This window comes from Austrofundulus limnaeus, unplaced genomic scaffold, assembly GCF_001266775.1.
Source record: "Austrofundulus limnaeus strain Quisiro unplaced genomic scaffold, Austrofundulus_limnaeus-1.0 Scaffold64, whole genome shotgun sequence".
Classification (NCBI taxonomy): Eukaryota; Metazoa; Chordata; class Actinopteri; order Cyprinodontiformes; family Rivulidae; genus Austrofundulus; species Austrofundulus limnaeus.
The window spans coordinates 995,118-1,010,143 of NW_013952466.1; the positions used below are offsets into that span (position 1 = coordinate 995,118).

The 15,026-nt window shown below is 37.6% G+C and overlaps 1 protein-coding gene across 1 annotated transcript in view; it reads left to right on the forward strand.

Annotated features, from left to right (window-relative positions):
- Positions 1-11,157, forward strand: part of LOC106518616 (glutamate receptor ionotropic, kainate 2) — a gene marked incomplete at its 5' end in the record, with an annotated part of 19,660 nt that extends 8,503 nt beyond the window's left edge. The window contains 2 exon segments of the mRNA XM_014009975.1: positions 3,999-4,249; positions 9,466-11,157. Of these exon segments, the coding sequence (XP_013865429.1) occupies positions 3,999-4,249; positions 9,466-9,630 (416 nt within the window).
- Positions 11,158-15,026: the final 3,869 nt, after the last annotated feature.

Consider the following 15,026-nt stretch of genomic DNA (forward strand, 5'->3'; position numbering starts at 1 on the left):
TGTGTGTGTGTGTGTGTGTGTGTGTGTGTGTGTGTGTGTGTGTGTGTGTGTGTGTGTGTGTGTGTGTGTGAACCTGCAGGGATGCAGCCGTCGCCCTGGCTATAAAAAAGCTGAGGTGAAGCTGGGAACTATACGTTCCCGCTGTGCTCCTATAAGTGCAGCAGTGCTGCCCTTGAAATGGGCATATAGAACCTATGGCAGATTGTTTTTTTAGTTTCCGTTTATGTAGCGATACAGTAGAACACAATCTCATTAAAATCACCTAAATTTAGCAAGAAGCAGTTTAGGGTTTAAATGCATAATAGTTGCTAATTAAAATGTCTAATCTCAAAGCTATTACTGCCCACTAACCCATTTCTGTTTCTAATTCTCCTTTTCATTGCTCAATAGGCAAATTACAGCCTGCAAGAATGTTTCCTCTGTGACAGAAGAGGTCCTGAGATAGTTCATTACCTTATTAGTTTAAAGCGAGTTGTTTTTTTGGACACAGTCTTTGTGAAAGAATGGAAGTTCTTTATGTATCTTTATATTTTTTAGGTGGCTGTGCCCCCTTTTTTTTTCTTTTGCTCTAAACCCTATGAAGGTTGACTTTTTTTGTGCGTACCTTTAGCATGAAAACAAAAGGAGCTTTATGTTATCTTAACCTTTTCCACGCTGCCGACTTTTAAGCGTCATTTGCCCAAAACACAAATGCATCATCTCTAGCTATCGACTCAAACTGTGATCCTATTAATACTCGAGGCGAGACAGTGTAAGAATGATGGATGTCCTCTGGAGTTGAATATCTGTGAGCTAGTTGTAAATGCACAGTGTGTCGAGCGCAGCGCGTTTTCCACTCGCCCAGATCTCGCTCTCCATATCCTCCTCTCTAAGGACCCATCCTATTAGCATTTATCCAAGGCCCGCTTTGTTAGGCCATCATTAATCATCTGAAATATGAGGGGGAACCAGAATCTGGGGACTCGGATACTTGATAGATCTCTCATCTTTAAATGAAGTGGAGAAATGCTCCTCACATGCAAAGTCCCATAAAGGAGTGTGTTTGGAGACTTGTGCGTGCTTAAATGTGGAATACAACTGAAGGCTGCTTCCTCAAGGTGCTTCAAAACAGCACAAGTACACTTTGGAAAAGGAAAAAAAACATTTATGACGAGGGGGGGGGGGGGGAATAAAAGAATATGCCAATAAAATAAAAATAAATCTGTGGCACTGTGTGTAATTTTCAATTTTGTCGTCCCATCCCCTTGTCAGTGTGAAAACACAGAGACTTAAAGATGAAAGGATGATGGATGGTGATGGATAAATGATAGATGGGACGGGGAGAGGATTAACAAAAACAGGATGACAGGAAAAAGTGATTTAGACGGGCACACAAAGTGACGTCGCCCCGCTACCTGGGGTTATATTTATTTCATATCCCCTGGTGAGTTAGCACAAAACGTTCTCGTGTTTTTCCAGAACGGCATCATTTAAAAACGAAATCATATATTTGTTTCAAGTCACGCCTTGTAACCACTAGAGACAAGTGCCTAAAATGGAAATGTACAAACTAGGCTTCATTATGCATGAGTTTGTAATCACATAAATACACTAATAAGCTTTTAGAGCAGACGAGCTCACCACGAGTGCTAATTTTTCTCTGGCTTAGATAAGGTGTTTGGATCTCTCAGCTCCTGTGTCACGATTATCAGTGCATCAGTCACACCACTGTAGTGACAGGTCTTCTACAATAAAGTTCTGTAAAAGGTTATAAACATGTAGTATCTTACCTGTTGAAGATAGCCCAAGTTTAAAAAAAATTCGGAGCAGTTTTTTGGGAATACTTAGAAACATTTAGCCATCAGTTTGATTTACATAATCATTTATATAAGATTTTATGTTTGTGTAAGATCAAAAAGCAGCAGCAGCAGCTAGSTGTAGCATTTCCAGTGCAGCCGGGGGGAACTTCCAGCAGGAATAGCAATCTACTTTGGTCTTGCTCACTAGCTGTTAGCTTGTCAAAGTAGTTGAAAATAAACTTGTTTTCCTCAGTGAAAGTTATTCAAAGAGCTAAGAGTTTAATACAAAATGCTCAGAATCTTTCCACAGCAGAGGCGTCACCAAGGTGGGGTTTTGGGGGGGGGCATTTTTCCCCTTATACATTTAATGTTGGCCATGAAAGATATTTTGTGCATTTACTAGTCTCTATTTAGCTTAACACACATTCTGAAACCCTGGTCACATGACAGAGTAGGATTGTGACATAGGAGGGACCACCCTCAGTTGGTGTGACCGGGTTTTGTAATTAKGTAGCTCAAGGCCATTTACTGAGTCTGAAACAGAGGGAGGTTCTCAGTGAAATGGTCCACATTGCTGTGACGTGGCAAACGTTACGTCTGTAAATAAATATCCATGTTCCAAGAATGGTACCACTTTACAATAAGGCTCCCCTTATCGATGGCTTATAAATACTTCATAGATAGGTTATTAATTTATCTGCAGGGTTCCTGCGGATCCTTAAAAAGTCTTAAAAGGCATTGAATTCATCAAACCAAAAACAAGGCCTTAAACTAGCATTAAAATGTCTTAAATCAACCTTTCAGAAGTCTTAAAAATGTTAACACATTGTAATTAGGATTACTTGTCTCAAATGTTAAAATAATTGGTAACATTTATTTATTTTTAAAAATAATTTACTGAATGTCTCTCATAGCTAGTTGTTTTGTGTTAAAATAAATATTGCGTTAAAATTGTTTCTAACTGGGTTTTATTTTTCATTTATGTTTATTGTGAAGTTGGTCTTAAATTTATTTTCAAGTGGCATTAAAGAGGTCTTAAAAAGTCTTAAATTTAACTTGCCTTCTGTAAACACTTTATATGTCATTATTAAATGTTTATTATGCATTAATTAAGAGACAAAACGGTCCGGTTTTCGGTCAAATAGTGATTCAAATCTGTTCACGTACATATKACATCTAAAGTGCAATATTAAACATTTCACACTASGTTACTACCTTGTAAACACAATTATGTATTGGAAACACATATTTCACATATAATATTGCACTGTATTATACACATCAACCATCTAACTGAACCTTATTGTAAAGTGTAAGACTGTGCACTATTTATAAGGCTCCATTATGACATTTATACACATTTATTAATCATTAATAGTGTACCTACTGTAAATATGTGTTTCCAATACATTATTGTGCTTACAAATTAACCTAGTGTGAAATGTTTAATAAAACACTCTATAGTATGTACATGAACAGATTTGACTSACTATTTAGCAATAAACCAGACATTTTGTCWCTTTCTTATTCTTAATTAATGCATAATAAACACTTATTAATGATTTATAAAGTGGTTACAGATGAATTAATAACCTATAYAWAAMCTWTTTACAAGTCATCTATAAAGRGGAGCCTTATTGTAAAGTGGTGCCCCAAAAATTGAATCGGTTTCCTGTAATAATATATTACCTAAGGATAGGAATTAATATTGTCTTTTTTAATATGCATAAAAACAAAGTAATAGAGAAACTATTTCCAGTTGTTACACACATCTAATCCCAAACACAGCCAACCAACTAATGTTCACCATACTGGACTCTTCTGTTTGTTGGCTCTTTTTTTTTTTTTTTTTGGTCACGTAAAAGCATCTGCAAAAAAAAGCAACTATTACATCAAATTCAACAGCCGCTCCGCCACACAAAGCAAAACTAGTTGCTGCCAACTCCCTGGCATTATAACTCACACACTGCAGAGATGGGTGAAAATTTTGGAATCACTCTGAAGATGCGGATTAGTGGGATTTAAAGAGGGACTTACAAAAAAAACTCTCTTTAAAAGAAGCTAAAGAGAACGACAGGTTTTATGATCACAAGCCTTAAAATGTTTCTGAAACCCACCAACAAAACAAAAACTGTACCAGGCAATTTCTTTTATTTTTCCCACATCCTACGTACATTCATACTATGTTCTCCAGTCTCATGGTGTTTTTCCTGTTCACAGGCTCCCCATACAGAGACAAGATCACAATAGCCATTCTGCAGCTGCAAGAGGAAGGCAAGCTGCACATGATGAAGGAGAAGTGGTGGAGAGGCAACGGCTGTCCCGAGGAGGAGAGTAAAGAGGCCAGCGCTCTGGGAGTCCAGAACATCGGGGGGATCTTCATCGTGCTGGCTGCAGGACTCGTGCTGTCKGTGTTTGTTGCTGTGGGGGAGGTCCTGTACAAGTCGAAGCAGAACGCCCAGCTGGAAAAGGTACGGGAGACATACGCTGAGGCATTCTGGGGATTTTAAAAATGAGCACATGCTGTTTTTTTAATGTGCTGCGCAGGATGATTGACATCCGTGTTGTTGGTTATATGGTTAAAAAAAGAAGCAAACTTTCTGTTTAATCCAATAAAAATGGCGTGCTTTGTTGTATTAAAAGATTTTATTCATTAAATAAGTTTTTTTTTCTGTGTGAAAAGATGGAAGTCATTCAGCTGATTTTATCTCAGTCTATTTTTTCCCACACATTTCACCAAGTTGTGTGGGTTTGTCTGTCCAGCAGMATCTCCAACTAATAATTAGTGACTGTTTTATCTACCATACAAGTCAGATTTGCCAGTTTAAATAAGGTATGTGGTGCCAAATGTAAAACAAAATGTTACTAACACATTTTCACAATTTAGCTCACTTTCTGAAGTTTGCTCTTTCTGAAGTGGTTTTAAAAAATTCTTATGCCATTTTATTCTGCTCACTTTTCTTACATTTTGCTAATTTTTAGTAAATGTTAAAAGTAAAAGTTACATGTAACTGGTAAATCTAAATGTAAAAACATTAAATTTTAATTGTTGCAGCTAAATGCTGATGTTTACATGCAGCCGTTGCCGCTGGTACGCAGCTTTTCTTGTGACAATATGCTGCAACAAAAGCTAACGGTAATGCTGCTGAAGATGGCATTTAAAWTTTAAATTCAAAATTAGGTTTTTKTAAAAAAMAMWATRKGKGKKGTSTSTGKKKYWMAARWKWTAWRWGYGSSKCWSASACMMSMKSYRMRKKTKWRGTCTTGTAGGATATTAGCASAGTTAGCAGCGTTAGCTTTTGCTTTAGTCTCAGGATGATGATGTCACAACAAACTCACACCAATGGCAAAGGCTGTGTTCCCCATCTGAAATACATAAATGTAAACTTTTAAATTTATCTTTTACATTTAGATTTAGTAAAAATTAGTAAAATGTCAAAACAGTGAGCTCAATAACAATGAAATGTTAGTGGATTTTTTATTAGGATTTAACACTCAGAAAGTGAGCTAAATAATAAAAACAAGCTAGTGACATTTGKTAATTTATTTTACACTTAGCAGGAGCCCATTATCTGTAGATTAGTAAAGGAGTTTCAGATTGAAACATTTCATGAAAACAAACAATCAAAAAGTGATTCTCACAGGACGAAAATCACAAAAACTGTTTTTGGGTCAAATTATTGTTTTACTGCAACAGGTGAAAGTTTGGACCAATCCGATCTCGAGCCTGGCAGCCGCTGGCGGCCTTTTAGGGCCGACAGGCGTCAACGGTGGTGGTGTTTTTTCATCGATTGCATCTGCAGAACCGTTTTTCAGCTGTTTTAAGTTCCAAAAATGTCATCCAATTATCCGGCTGTTCTTCAGAAAAGCTTTCAAACTGTTTTTGCCAACGATTTATCACTCGTAAGTGGATTCTTTTTTGCTTTTTTCCTGCCCACACATCGCTTCATTTACAGTTGTTTTGAGTGAGCGGATGGAGCACTTACAGCAGCTCTGTCACTGTAAATGTGACCACCTGAGAATAATTATTATTGCATGTGGAAATGGCTTTTAATCTGCCTTCCAGAGCAGTGTTTTCTGCAGCATTCCTCTCTCCTCTGGTCATGTTTGTAGAAAGAGACAGAATACACTCTGCTGTCTTTTATCTGCGCTCTATTTTAGTACATGAGTGCACATGAATCATCACACAGAATGGAGCGTTTATTTTAGTGCTCTATAATAGGCACAATTGTATTTCAGCATAATTGTTAAAGTCCCTTGATAGCGTCCTTTAATTATTTACATCTAGAGAATTAGCATAGCGCAGCAGTGTGCTGCTATATTTCCATTGTAATTATTTCTTGCTGTTTTCACCGAACGCACGTCATAGCTATCATTAATCAAGAGCTGCAGGACTGGGTCACAATATTCAGATGATGTGCAAATGCCATGATTTCTAGGCTTCCAAGGTGCTGGTAATTTGCATACAGACAACAAACCTCCTCTTCTCCTCTCTGCCAGACTCCTCGACTCGAACGTCACCCCTTTTTTTTTCCAAACCATCATTCTGTTTTTTTAATATGTTTAGTTTCTCTCCCTTGCACTTCTCTACTTAATCAATCCACTTTTTGAATTAAAAGAAAAAAAATCTCATTCTTATGTAAAACTGGAGGGAAAAACAAAAACTACCTGGTGCCTGAGCCATCTACAGATATCAATCTCACACACCCACACACATACACAAACAAAAAATAATAGCTTCATATCTGAATGCTCTTGCGTTTCTTTTATATCCTCTCCCCTCCTACACCCTTTGAATTTGAATTGCATTTTGCATAATCAGGACAGGAATGCATTGGAATTGGATTTGGCGAAGTTGGTGCAAAGGCATATTGACGTTTTATAGGATTTTACAGYGCATGCATAATTCAGAGACAAACAGAAGCTCATATCAGCGGCGTTACGTAACGCCGGAGATGTTTCCAACGGGGGGGTTACCAATATTTTTGGACTTAATCTTCTTAAGTGGATACGTTGTCCTCGAGGTGCCATCATTACATTTTCTTACACGTTTCTCCCTGGATTTAGTTCTTGGCASAGAGCGAAAGGCTGTGAAACAATATTTAGACTTTTGTGTGACAGTGGAGCTGATGGCACAAGATCTGGAACAGACACTTGTAAATCAGAGATTTTCAAAGAGAGTTAAGGAACTGAACAAAAACGCCAGTTTTTTCTGCTTATAATGTTTAATCTGTCAAACGTTGTTCAACAGAATTAGTTTTGTTCCTGAAGTTTTCTTACTTTCGTTGCTGTTTTGTCAGAGATAATYCCCAAAGCGTAATCATCTATTAAACATTAAATTAGTAACTTTGTATTTTTAGGGATAATGTCAGTTTAATGCTTTGAGCTGTAATATTGGCGTCTTAGTAAATTCCATGTATAAAAGTCAGAATAACTGATGTTTTGTTTCTGTAACCCCTGGGATCAGTCTGTGCAAAATGCCAACTTAAATCACTGGAGTCCGCAGTGAATTATTTAATTTATAAGCAATACTATCATTTTGAGAACAAACCTTTTGCAAATTTACTCAGGACTTCTAACACTGGACAAATTGACTTTTTTTTTACACCAGTCTAGTCTAATAAGATTATTGTTTTTATTTTCTGACCAAAAACAGGAAAAATACAAATATCATTATGCTAAGCAGGAGCAGTGTTATGATCCTCGGAGCAATATGGCCTGAAGTCCTTTTCTTTTCTTATTCACTTCATTTCATCTCCACTTTTTCCTCTGAGGATCCGTTCTTTTTTTTCAGCCAAGCTCATAAAAAAGGATTAAATCTTTAAACAAACAAAATCTAATTCAACGTCTCCTTTCTCGTTTTATTGAATTCATATAACGACACGTGACATTCAGGAATCTGCTTCGTGTGTCGAGTGTTAACCGTTTATTTGAACTCACGTCGTTGGCTCGTCATTAATGTCAAATTGATGTTCCATTTGCTGATAGTGCTGTGCAAAAAGTTTTACTTCCAAGGGGAGAAGCTTTCTTGTAATAATTGAAAGTGGTTTGAATCAATCTTGCAGAGTCTTTTTTTATTTGTTTTTGTCCAGTTCTTGTGTCTGACTATAATAGCATATTGGGTAGTGTGGACAAGGAGTATAAACAAGAAGCATTAAAGAAAACAGAAAGAGAAAAAGGAGAGAAACAACACAACAAATTAAATTTAAAAAAGGGCATGAAATCTGCATCTTCTGTCAGCTGTTCAGCAAATTTAGGAATTAACTTTTTGATGCTAAAATGCAAATTTTTGTGCATCAAACCATGTTATCTTTACATGGTGGCAAGTAATAAAATGTTAGTGTCAATTCCTGAATTCGACTAACATTTTATTGTTAGCTCACTGTTCTTACATTTAGCTTATTTTTTCTAAAAATTCAATTTAAATGTCAAATATTATATGTAAATACTCAATCCACAATCTAAATGTGTATATCTAAATTTAAATGTTAAATCTTAAATGATGTGGTGAAATTTTAAAGTTAACATTTAAGTATTTCATAATGGAACGCAGCCTTTGCTGTTTGTGCGTGGCTCTTATGATGACATCATCATCCTGCGACAATAGCAAACACTAATGCGTGAACGCAGCTAACGCTTCCCTATAGGACATAAATTTCCATCATTCAAACACATTTACATTTTAGATTTTAAATACCATCTTCAGCAGCATTAGCAACAGTTAGCGTAGACATCTGTATCAGGATAATGACATCATCTTCAATAGCTAATGCTAACAGCTGCTAACACGACTAATGCTACCAAAGATGGCCTTCAAGATCTAAATTCAAACTGTGTTCATATTTAACATTTAGTTAAAAATTAGCCACATGTAAGAACGGTGAGCTAAATAAAATGTTAGTAGGACTTTACTTTTAGGAAGTGAGGTAAATAATAAAAATACGTTTGACATTTAACATTTTGTTTTACACTTGGCTTACATTTCAACAAAAAAAAAAGAGAGCAAGCAACTTTGTAACAGACTGTGGGAAACAAATAAGTGGAGTAAAACTTATCACGCGCTTCGGATGTTATCATCCATTAAATGGACTTTATTAGCCGTTATCAGTCCCATAGAATGGCTTCAGACTGTCAGCTGGTTAGTATGAAGCATAAAGCCACTAAGGTTAATTTTAGAGAAAATGACATGGCCTACGATAAAGCAGACCGGACTCCGGCAGTAGCAGATTGTTGCATTCCAACGTATATGGCACTGGTAACCCACTAGGGGGCACTGTCGGGACAGTCTGAAGCCATTCTATGGGACTGATAACAGCTAATAACGTCCATTTAATGGATGATAACATCCGAATCAGCTTAAGTTGTCTGTAGACACAACACTGACTTGTCCCGAGTTTAGGAGCTATTTTACACTTTAATTTATGGATTATGTGGCTGAATAAAAAATGAATGGTCACTGAAAATTAGCTAAAGTCAAAAGGAAAAACTCTGAAAGAGCTTCAGAGCCTGGAGAAATACTGATAAAGACCACAGCAGTATTACAAGAAAAGTCTGGCTCCTTGGAGACTAATTATTTAAAAAAATAATAAATAAAAAGGAGGATGACTTTTGCGCAGCACTGTACACGACGAACACYGTGGCACCTGGTACACTTCACCCACCCACCCTCTCTGTTTTTCTTCTGCAGCGCTCCTTCTGCAGCGCCATGATGGATGAGCTGCGCGTGTCTCTGAAGTGCCAACGCCGCCTGAAACAAAAGCCTCAGCCGCCCGCCATTGTCAAGACCGAGGAAGTCATTAACATGCACACGTTCAACGACAGGAGACTCCCAGGAAAGGAAACCATGGCATGAACGCTGACAGCACCCCCCCGAGCAAAGCCTCAATAAACCGTGGGGGGGAGTGGGGCAAGGGTCAAATTAGTGCTGACATAACTACAAACTGAGGTTAGCAGTACAAACAGGATTCCTTTTGAACCCACTTGCTTATGTAGACAGATGTTTCCTGTGGAAATGTAGATACCTGAGCAGTGTCACCTCACTGTGACATTTACTTCTTGGAAGGGAGCTGAAAACTGGACGCTCCGGTTTGGGCTGGTATGTAAAGTGAAAGCTGGCCCAAGCAGGTTTGTGACAAAAAAATAATAATTATAATAAAAAAAAAAATCCAGTATATTAGTCTGGGGCATACCAGAACACACGTGAATATGCGTAAACACACACACACACACACACTGACATTCTTATTTTACACACTTTAACTCTTGTGCTAAAGGGAAAACTCTGTTTGGACAGTAAAAAAAACAAGTCGTAGTTTTTTCTGTTGTCGAAGCCCTTTGTCTTACCTTCATGTGTGTGACCCAATCAGCCCCTCCCTTCAATGGCTTGAGTTTCCCTCCAATTGTTTAAAGAAAAAAAAGAAGAAAAAAAACACTTCTCTCACACAGACACATGAAACAGTAGTCAGTGCCATATGATTTTATTAAAAAGAAAATAAAGATGTATAAAAGTGATATTTAGTTTGCAATCATCTATGCTGACCTTGTCAAATACTCATCATTTTCTTCTGTAATGCCTTTCTCGTGCCAAAGTTCTGCCGTTGTAAAGAACTTTCTACATGCCTCTTTCTGTTCGAAGCCTCCGCAAGAAATGTATCAGAGTCCTTCACCGCGTCAGTCCTCACGCTGTTTTCAATCTGTATAAGTTGTTGTTCAAAGAGGCAGGATTTCTACAAGTGTTTGGGTTTTATTCTTTTTTTTCTTCTTCTTTTTGTACAAGAACAAGAGGTTTTGTAGTACTTTGTATCACGGTAGCCCCATCCTGTGGACAAAACATGTAGCAGATACCGACTCAGCCCTCGAATTCTGTCAACAAGCTTTCAGACTGTGCTCATCCCTTTCATCCGTCTAATATTCAGCCTGTTGTGCGCCGGTCTCACGGGGGCCCTGGAGTGCATACTGTTTGGGGACAATGCAGTGGATTTTTGGTGGGTTGAATGAAATAGAATTGTAAATGAAGTGGGTGCTCAAAAGAAAAAGGTGGTGACTCATCCTGGAGAGCTGTTGTCCTGTCAGCAGAGTCTCGCAGACTCGCGAGTGGCGGGAAGCTAACGGAAGCTTTGATGAATCACCATCAAAGACACGGGAAATCATGCAAATGTTGCTGGTGTGGAATTTCAACATACTGTAGTTTTGTTGCCTTGTTGGAMAACAGATGTTTTTTTATGTGTGTGTGTGGCAGGTCCTAAAAGTATTATATTTTAAACTTGACTAAATAATTATCGTGCAGACCAGCACACATATATAAGAACGATAAATGTAAAAAGTAGTTCATATTTAAATAAAGTTTGCAAAGTTTTTTTTTTTCGAAGTTTTAAAAAAATGTTTATTTTTAGTATTCTTTGTTGAAACCATAGACTGTATATATTATTATATCAAGGCTGATTTTAAAACATTCACTACATTGTGGTCACTTTATAGCAGAGATTTTGCATTTCTAATTCTGTGCGTTCATGATTTAGCACCAAGTTTTCACAGTCAAATGAAATAAACATCAATAATATACAAAAATAATACACAAAATTGAAGTAATCGATTAAATAATTGAGCTGGTTTTGGCAGAAATAATGTAATTACCAGTTTTTCTCTTTATACCTGTAACATAACAGTTTTTGACTGTAGCTCTAACTATACACACTAAGAACCTTTAACACTAAAATTGTGAACAGATGAAAAATAAAATCAATATCTTGAACAGAACTGATTTTAAAATAAAAAATGAGACCAGTGGAACCATCTGGAAGCTGCCACGTTGTGTTTAGAGAYGTGACGTTCGCGAACAATCCRAATCTTTTGAACGGCTCTTTACAACGAACGATAGRAGCCGAATCGTGGGCATTAAYGAGCCATTTGTAGTTTTATTTCTTTTATTCCTCACATAATCTTTATTTTTTCCATACTTAAAATCGCTCCTGCTTTGCTTTTTCATGGACAACAGACGGAGTTGTGGAGTACAGAAGCTCACGGTGAAAGGGGGAGGCAGGTTTCCACTTAACACATGGTTCCACCCACGTGATGAGATTACGTCATTACATACGGCCAGTGGCATCACTAGGCCTATTTTAGTGGGGCTGGAGCCTGCCTAAAATGTTTTAAAGCCCCCCTAAATTATTTTGGTGTAAAAAAATTTATTTTATTTATTTATTTATTTTACAAAAATTCAATATGATGTGGTTAGAATAAATAATCATTTAATATTTAATTATTAACTAAAATATATGATCATAAATCTGTCATTTTCCCTTTAATTTATAGTGTAAGGTAGAGATCCTCCGTTATTCAATCAACAAAAATTCTGTGCGTCTCCTGGGGGCTAAGCCCCCCTTGTCCTTAAAACCTAGCGACACCCCTGCATATGGCTATGTGATGATGTAATATATTCAAAATCGAATGGCTCGTTTGAGTGGCTCTATGAAACAAACGGCTCCCCAAGATCCGGATCCCTTCAAAGAGCCTTTTATCCCATCTCTAGTTGTGTTTTTGTAACGTCTGCTCACTAAGGAAGCAAGGCTTTAGGCTCCGCCTCCTCCCACCAACACAATCTTGGAGTCACATGACTTTCCTTTAAAACAGGAAATAACTAATGAGAGCTAAACTTATATTTTTAAATACAGCAACAATATAAGAAATATATAAATTAGCAAGAATCACCAAATGAAGTCACGAGGTGTAGTTTTTTGTTGTTGTTGTTTTTACTGAAAGCAGCGTTCTGCTGGTTTACGTCAACACCAGAATTTAAAACCTGTCCTGAAAGCTGGTTGGCTTCAACTTCCAGATTCTCATCTGTGTTCTAGATATATACAGTCTATGGTTGGAACAAGACGCGCTCTAATAAAAACCACCAACATAATCAGGCATTTCTGCTGTGTCCAGCTGACATAATAAAGTCTGCAACCATGATAAATTACCTGTAAGGATTACAGATTTATTAGTCAGATTAAACCATCAATCTAGCTGGGAGATTATCATATAATCAATATATTTCAACTTTTTAGAACAAGTTGATATACAATGATTATCATATAATCAATGTATATCAACTTGTTCTAAAAAGGTTTACACATTTATGTCAATATTATCATTTTTTATTTGTTTGCATTGTGAACTGATTTCATTTCACTACTTGATATTTTTCACTTAGTCTGAAACAAAATTTCAGACTCAATAAAGAAATGATAATAAATGACCTCAGAGGCACCTTAATGATGGGCAGTAAATGAATGTACGGAGCTGTGCAGCTGCAGTCGATCAGACGCTGGAATAATGAAGAGCGTTGAGGTGCTTGTAAGTCAAAATTAAATGTTGCACCTTCGCTGGAAAACCAGGCTGTGCTTCACTCATCTTGCCTCAAGTGGGCTTGATCATCTTGAGGGCATGATGTTGATGAAAGCTTGTGGGCTGAGCAAATCATTTATCCACTAATTGTCTCCAGATGTGTATCCTCCTCATCATGTAACACAACCCACGTTCGGTCCCACAACTCTCGCTGTCTGTTGACTCTGTTCCCTGCTGTATAAAAATGACAAGCATGCTGGGTAGGCTCCTTCTACTGTCCTTGGTTTGACCTGTTTGAACTCTTGTTCAGGGTTTTAGAAGACCAAATAAAACCGCGACAAGCAGGCCGATCCCGGCGTTGATGCCTCTGTTGTATGTTCATGTACAAAAAACTTGACAGGCGAGGCAATATCCTTTATCTCACTGGTCTACCAGCATTGCTTGTCGTTTCCCATTGAGCTAAATTTTGTGGCGCGAGCCGAAGAGATCGAAACGTTCATCAGTTGAATCCAAAGGCTTGGCTGTCAAAAACGTAAATGTGAGCTCATGGAGTCTGATGTTGATGCAAGGTTTTACAAAAACTGTCATTAAAAATGTCAAAAAATTTGAGAACGGTGTCGTTTTGATGCATTTTTATCGCCTGCGAAGACTGAATGTGGTGTTTGAGTGTGCATGTTTGTGTCTCTGTTAGCAAAATACCTCATCAACTGCTGAATGAATTTTAATAAAACTTACCAGATTTTTCGGACTATAAGCCACGACTTTCTTCCTGAACTTTGAACCATGCGGCTTATAGACCAGTGCGTCTTATACATGGATTTTTTTCTTCAGCCACCAGTGGGCTCTTATGCTCCATTTGCTTCAACCACTCGCTTCAAAAAAAGAAAGGAAAAAAAAGACAAAAAAGCGATCGCTTCCAGAGCCGACTGTTGACCAGGAAGCAGCGRTTTAAAGATAGTCAATGGCCAAAAACTCATAAAAGGGGATAAAACAGACATTTTTCACGGTGGAATCTGACTGATAAAAACTTTGGAGCTTAATCCAGGACCAGTTTGTGGATAAACGTTCGAGTGAAGAGCCGCAGACCTTTTTTTTCCTCATTGCACTCCCCGGGGAAGGAATCCCATGCAGTGACGTATGCTGGAGCGGGAGGGCTTTCCCACCACAGCTTCAGAGCCAGCATTACCCCGGGAGGACAGCGACACAGAAAGCAACACTGAACAGATACCGCTGTGTGACGCAGCTTTTCTCAGCTTGTTTAACTCCGACACTGAAGAGGAGGACTTCGATGGTTTCAGTGCGCCGGAGGAAGATGAATGAGACGTTTTGTTGGACCAGAAACTGTTAAAGAAAACTACCAAAATAAGGTCAGTTAAATGAACCGTATTCCTCCGAACTTTAATTCCTAAAGGTTTGCTTTTTATGTTTTGATGTTGACTTCACTTTTTTGACAGCAAATTTGGGTGTACTGTTTGTTTTTATGTTGGGGGTGCAATTTATAGTCCGGTGCGGCTTATATGTTAATGTTCGCGGATTTTTTTTTTTAAATGGCGGGTGCGGCTTATAGTCCGGTGCGGCTTATAGTCCGAAAAATACGGTAATAAAAACAATCACTGAAAGAATATGGAAGGATGCAGTTTCATTAAAATCAGCCCTTTTTTTAGACATTGAATTTATAACAGAATTTTTATCTCTTGTATGTAATTTTTCACTTTAAAATTGCCAGCAAAAAATTTCACCTGCAAAACCTCTCCTGAATTTTTTTTATTGGTGTTTCACATGATCAAATTTGTGTAATGTGATTGGTTAAAGTCACTCGACTTGATCTGGTGCAGGTGGCTTGAGTCACCAGAAGGTCAACACATTTGCAGTTGAATATTTTCAGGCATATTTTTACAGGTGAAATTTTCACCGGTG